The sequence below is a fragment of the Danio rerio genome, chromosome 19, assembly GCF_052040795.2.
Source record: "Danio rerio strain M-AB ecotype USA chromosome 19, GRCz13ab, whole genome shotgun sequence".
NCBI lineage: Eukaryota > Metazoa > Chordata > Actinopteri > Cypriniformes > Danionidae > Danio > Danio rerio.
Genome location: NC_141039.2, coordinates 45,750,001 through 45,757,353, shown reverse-complemented (window position 1 = coordinate 45,757,353; position 7,353 = coordinate 45,750,001). Strand labels below are relative to the sequence as shown.

General features: G+C 32.1%; 1 protein-coding gene across 2 annotated transcripts in view; it reads right to left on the bottom strand.

Annotated features, from left to right (window-relative positions):
• Positions 1 to 256: 256 nt before the first annotated feature.
• sdc3 (syndecan 3) overlaps positions 257 to 7,353 on the bottom strand; it is an 89,787-nt gene continuing 82,690 nt past the window's right edge. Inside the window, exons 5-6 of one of the 2 annotated variants that reach the window (XR_015517243.1) lie at positions 2,228 to 5,452; positions 257 to 2,142 (exon numbers count right to left, since the gene is read on the bottom strand). Coding sequence is in view for 1 of the 2 variants with exons in the window: in XM_087296106.1 (XP_087152232.1) it covers positions 5,286 to 5,452 (167 nt within the window). In the remaining variant the exon portion in view is untranslated. Of the gene's footprint in view, positions 5,453 to 7,353 lie in introns of both variants that reach the window. The other variant, XM_087296106.1, reaches the window with a different exon arrangement.

Here is a 7,353-nt window from a genome sequence, read left to right as displayed (position 1 = left end):
ACCAAACTTGTTCCTGGAGGGCCGGTGTCCTACAGATCTTAGCTCCAACCCTAATCGAAGACACCTGAACAAGCTAATCAAGATCTTACTAGTTATACTTGAAACATCCAGGCAGGTGTGTTGAAGCAAGTTGGAGCTAAACCCTGCAGGGAAACCGGCCCTCCAGGACCGAGATTGGTGACCACTGGTTTAAAGTGATATATCATCTGGGTTGGTGTTGTAAATTATGGTACAAAAACCTGCTAATTACAGTACATTTTCTGTTATTTTACAGACTTATTTCTCTATTTATTTTTTATACATCATCTCAAACTGCTAAAGTGACTCTATTAAAACTGCAGAGTTGAATTTTCAACATCAAACATGGACAGAGCAGAGATTAACATCCCATAATGCAATTCACAATCGTAAATAAACAGAAAACACTTGAGAATCACAAAATACAGCAGCTGATAATTACCAGATATTATTTTATAGTGCACCCCTGTATGATCGCAGTGCGTCTTGAATGTGCTCACACCCCTTCTGATATGCTTGAGTGTCGATGTTTCCACACACACACACACACAAAATAAAAATCCTCATGTATTGTAAATGCACGATCTGTGATATAACAGGAAGCGTTATTGGATGTCAGGTTTTCAGTGTTATGGCAGCTTTACCCTCAGCGATTGTGTTTATAAATGCATCTGGGTTGAATTCTCCATTACTGTGGATATAAAAAAAGGAATTTTTGGGAGAGGGTGTGTGCTGATACTGCGCACTATTATCCCGGATATTCACTATAGTACAGATATTTATTAAAATGATATGTGTTCAAGACGAGTAATGTCATTTTACAGCTGCGATAAACACTGACGTCACACCACACGACATGTCACATACATTCGGAGCATGTCAACCACAGAGTCTGTTGTTGATCGCTTGTTATTGCTAATTCATGCATTTCTAGACTGTTTGTTTTGTTTTATATGAATCTATTGTATCCTGGCGTAACAATGATAACCGAGGAAATAAAATGATAACTCCTTTTCGTTCTTATTTAAAGGCTTTCAGCTTGGATATCTTTATGTTAGATGTGTTATTTTCCCTCTCGGAGCATTAAAGTGATCGTTCACCCCAGAATGACATTTTTAAGTCATCATTTATTCATCAGAGCCTTGTTTTAATGCCTTTCTTTCCTTTTTGGGAGCTGAAGAGATTTTTTAATGCTCATTCATGTAATAGCATCTTACAGGGACAGTTGACCCAAAAATGAATATACTGTTGTTGTTTTTTTCTTAACATTCACTTGTTACAAACCTGTTCGAGTTTCTTTCCTTTGTTGAACACAATAAAAAAAATATTTTAAAGAAAGCTGGAAACTGGAGATCATTAACTTCCATAGTATTTGTTTTTCTACTGTGGATGTCGATGATGGTTTTTGGCTTTCTTCAAAATATCCGTTCAACAAACTCAAATTGTGAATAAATTTTTATTTTTGGGTGAACTATCCCTTTAAGGTTTGCTTAAACCAATGAAAATGTATCCTAGGAATGGCCAATGGGACATGTTGTATATTCTAAGTGTTTTGGAGGTCTTTGGTTTGGTGAAAAATAAACATAATCTTGACTTTCCCATTATTCTCTGTACATTCATAAAACTCTAATAGTTTAATCTGACACACTTAGAGAAAGCACACAAGTTATGAGAAACCAAAAAAAAAATAGCAAGACAAAATGCAATCAGTTAACTAAGTTTAACTTAAGTTAAATCAGTTAACTTTATCTATCTTAAAACTTAACTTACATCTGTCTGCTTTTTCTTGTAAAAGTCAACTATGAAGCTGATCCTGCAGAAATCCTGCAGAGACCAACAATTAAGGTTGAATTTTTTTAAAACAGGAAAAAAAATCATTGGATTTAATTAATGTTTTTAAGTTAAGTGGTTGCAAATAATTGATATGGGATAACTTTATACAAACAAATTAAGTTGAGTATTACTCATTTTAATTTGCTTGTTTGTTTAAATTCAGCCCATATCAATTGTTTGCAACCACTTACCTAAAAAAATAAAATAATTGTAAATTCAATGAATCGTTTATTTTTCTGTACAATACCTTAAGTCACAGGTGTCAAAGCCAGTTCGTGGAGAGCCGCAGCTCTGCACAGTTTAGTTCCCACCTTAATCAAACACACCGGATCAAATTAATTAAGTCCTGCTTGTTTGAAAGTAAGTTAATTAAAACTTAAGTTAATTTCTCACCAGACACTGTATATGTTAAAAGCACTTTACATATACAACAAGTGTTGCTTGATTCTTTTGCATACATTTTCAGAAAAGCTTAGCTCTAAAAATTCTGGGTTGTTGTAACTCAAATTTGCTCAAATATGAACAAACCCAACTGATGCGTTAAAATCCAATCAATTAACTTTTTCCTCCTTTTTTATTATATCTGTCTGGATTTTCTTGTCAAAGTCAACTATGACACTAAAGGGTTTTATGAATGCAATCCTGCAGTGACCAACAATTAAGGTTGAATTTATTTAAAAATGTAAAAAAAAAATTCATTGGATTTACTTTTTTTTTTTTTAAAGGTAAGTAGTTGCAAACAATTAATATGGGCTTAAATAAAACAAACACATTTGGTGAAACATTACTTCATTTAATTTGTTCAGCCCATATTAATTGTTTGCTTACCTTGAAAAGTTTAGTAAATCCAATTAATATTTTTTTCAGTGTAATACTTCAAGTTAACTTCTCACCAGTAAATCTCAGTAAATTTTTAAAGCACTTTAAATATACAACAAGTGTTGCTTGATTCTTGTTTTTAGAAAAGCTTACCCTGGGTTGCTGTATCAAAAAATTGACTCAAAAACATTACTTATGCTAATGAAAATTAGTTTAACAACACAATTCTTAAGGATTTTTTGCGACAACTTAATTTTATGATTGATCCACTTAAACTTGTATAAATGATTAAGTTAATTTAATCAATGCATGTTGGGACAACATGAAAGAACTGTATGGAACAGAAAATGCACTGTAAAAAAATGTTGGATTCCAGAAAATGTCTTCATGTTGTACCAACATAAATCGATTAAGTTAACTTAGTTATTTAATGTTCAATCCACTAAAATAAAATAAAAATGGGTAACACTTTACAATAAGGTTTATTAGTTAATGCATTTACTAACATGAACTAATCATGAACAACACATGTACAGCATTTATTAATCATAATTGAACATTTACTAATGCATTATTAACATCCAAGTCTATGCTTGTTCACATTAGTAAATGCACCATGAGTTAACATGAACTAACAATGAACTACTGTATTTTCATAAACTAACGTTAACTAACATGAACAAATACCGTAGATGTATTGTTCATTGTTTGTTCATGTAAGTAAATGCATTAATTAACATTAACTAATGAACCTTATTGTAAAGTGTGACCCAAAAAATGATTAAGTCTCCAAAATAACCTTAAGAATTGTGTTTTTTCAACTTATTTTAAATAAGATTGAAAAAGCAGCAAAAGCGTGTTGGGTTAAAAAGTGTCATTCAAATTAAATTATAAAATTAACCCAATGTTGAATTTGTTGATATTTGACCCAACATTGGGTTAAGACCACTCAGCATTTTTAGAATGTAATACGTAACACAACTATACATGAATAAATGTGAGCAGGACGTAATTAACAACACTCAAAAAAAATTACGTTTGCTGCTTGTTTAAACTACTTATTTAAAATGAGCTGAAACATCACTGTCCTTAAGCTTTTTTTAAAGACAACTAAATTATTTTGTTCAATCAACTTCAATTTGTAAAAATTATCGAGTTCACTTGATTTGTGTTGGGACAACAAAAAGCAACTGTGTGGAAGCCAGCAGTTTTTACAGTGAATTTCTTTTCTGCGCACCCCAAAAAGAAAGACATTAAAGCACCACCAAGTCGAGTTAATGCTGACAGAACGCTCATTTATATGTCACCCACAGCACTAATAACCCAACACCCCCAGAAAACACGCAAGTTCCTCATCAACACTTTCCTACGGCATCCACCTCGAGCATGACCGTCCATCAGGGCAGTTTGTGTGGCGTGTATGCGAAATTTCCAAACTAAATGTCTGTTAAAAACCAACCTTGTGCTTCAAAACAAAAACTACTAAAGCACCGAGCAAAGGTGTCAGTATTACTCCTGGGGTTAAAATATAAAATCATCCATGTGAGTTTTTTAATAGCACGTGTTTAATTTGAACTACGATATCATGATTTAAAAGCATGACCAAAACAAAAGTTGAGTTGATATTTACACCGATAAAACCTTACCGCACAGCTAAATAGATAATAATATCCTTCACTACGAATATTATGATCGCCGCTTTCCTTCCGTTCAGAGCTGCTGATATATTATTGATTATTACTAATGATTACTAAAGTCTTTATACAGAGCAGAGGAGAGGCTAGTCCTCTGATTCTATGCATGCGCTCCCTCACAGCGGACGCTCAGTGTTTTTAATGTGCTGTGTGTGTGTGTTTGTACGTGTTTCGGGCTCCCTGTTCGGACAGTAATGTCATGCTTTCGTCAGCAGAGGGAGTCGGGTTGTGTATATGTGTGTGTGTGTGTGTGTGTGTGTGTCTAGGCTGGGGTGGTATGATTGCAAACACACACACACACACATACTCACTCTGCATTGCTAGCACCAGGGAAATGGAAGGCACCACACAACGTGACCTTGGTGACAGAAGAGCATTTCGAGTATAGACTTCAGATTTCTCCTCTACTTCTGCCATGCAACTCTTCTTTCTGACTTGCACAATCCCTCCATGACCCCAAATGTCTTTTTTTTTCTTTTTTCATGCTTCCATCTATCTCCCAGGTTCAATTTGAGAGTAATATTGTGCACATCTGTCTTTACAAAACCCCCAAAGAAACAAACAAACGAAAAAAATCAGGTCAACGATTCTAAACATATCAATAATAACATGTCTTAAAAAAGTTTCTTCTCTGTGTATGTGTACACTCAAGCCCCGCCCTCATGTTTGCCACGCCCCCATTTGGCCCCACCCCCAACCTCAAGCCCCACCCACAAACAATTCTAATGTTTCTACATTAATCTTTTTCTCCTTTTTTTGTTTTTTGGAAAAGAAAGTTCAGAGTCTGTGGAATGAGAGGCACTCTCATGGGGGAAACGAGGGAAGGATCAAAGGAAAAAGGGGTGAGATTTAAGAAAAAAAAAAAGGGTCAGAGAGACGGGACGAGGTCGGAGAGATGCAGGACGATGAATATGTGGAGTTTTAGGCGTAGAATTCCTCCTGCTTGTCTGGTTTCTGGTAGGTGACGGTGGCTTGTTTGGGCTCCTCCAATGTGTAGCTGCCTTCGTCTTTCTTTTTCATCCGGTAGACGAGTAACATTACCAGGAACGCGGCGAAGAGAGCGCCGACTACACCTCCGACGATCACCGCTGGAGGAACAACAACAGATATTGATTATTTATGAGCACTTCAGAAATGATGTGCTTTCCCAGCATCCATAAATCTGCAAGTGCCATCGCTGGATCAATGACAAAGAAGTTTAAGAGATACTAAATGATATTTTAATCAAGCTCACAGAAATGTATTTCACTTGGTGTTCAAAAAAGTTTAATTTATTATTTTTTATAACATTAATATATCATACTAGCAGATGAGTTCCAAACAGTAAAATAATTATAGGTACTTTTAAATAATTATAACAATACTAATGATAATAAATAATAATAATAATAATCCAATTCAGTTCAATTCATCTTTAATTCTATAGCGCTTTTCCAATGTAGGTTGTGTCAGCAGCTTCACATAGAAGATTATAGTGTAATAATACTAATATAACATCCATATAATATCCATTATTTTTATTTATTATTTAACTGTAATGAATCAATTTAATGATTAAACACATTAAAAATAAAATTGACACCAATTCCACTTGATCATTTATGATCTGAGATTTATGAGTTTTTATATAGTATTATTATTATTTATATTATTATTATTATTATATATAATATGATTAGAATATTAGAATTACACACACACACACACACACACACACACACACACACACACACACACACACACACACACACACACACACACACACACACACACACACACACACACACACACACAGTTTATATATTATATTAACAGATTATACCATACCTACAAAATTAAATAAAACATGAAATTTTAGCATTATAAATATTATTATTATCATATTATATACATTTTAACAAAACTGATTCATTACTTAATTTAAATAATAAATAGTAATAATAATAAATATTTTTACTGTTTATATATTATAAAAACAGATGACAACAAACCTTTATTATTAATAATATATATATATATATATACACGCACACACACACACACACACACATTATATTTATTATTTTATTGTAATAAACACATTGCAAAATAAATAAAACTGACACTGATCCCTGCAATTTATTATTTAAGGATCTATGATTTATTATTGTTTTTTGTATTATTATTATTATTATTATTATTATTATTTTATTATCATTATTATTATTATCATTATTAATATATAGAATTAAGATATTTTAATAAAACTGAATTATTACATATTTATAATAATAATAATAATAATAATAATGCAATGTATTCACTGTATATATATTATATTAACAGACAATACCAAACCTTTAAAATAAAATAAAACATGAAATTGTAATAATAATATCCATTAGATCGATTTATTATTTTGTTGTAATGGATACATTTGAAAAATTTAATTAACACTGATCCCCGCACTATATTTATGATCTATGATTTTTTATATATATAATTAGGATATTTTAACAAAACTAAATCATTACATATTTTTAATAATAATAATAATAATAATAACAATATTTATTTATTTTTATTTATTGGAATATTTACATTTAATATTTAAACACATTAAAAAAAATAAAATCGACACTGAACCCACTTTATTATGTAAATTTGATATTATCAATCAGAGATAAGTAACGCATTACCAGTAAAAAGAGCAAATAAAAACAATTGCATGTGTTTGAATCAAAAAAGCTGCATGGTAAAAAGCAAACAAACAACAAAAAAGACAAAGACACACAAAACACATTTAAATGAAGGCGGGGAGAGTTTAAGCCTCTCTAAACTAAAGCTCAACTGTAAAATGTGAAAAGTAGGGGCTAAAAATCAGACTAATTTGACGCTCTAGCCTGCGACTCCTACGTATTTTACCTATGACCAGGAAGTCTGCAAATACAAAGGCAAACAGTCCTCCAATCAGAATGGCTGAGGGAGAAAGAGACAGCATATCAGATGA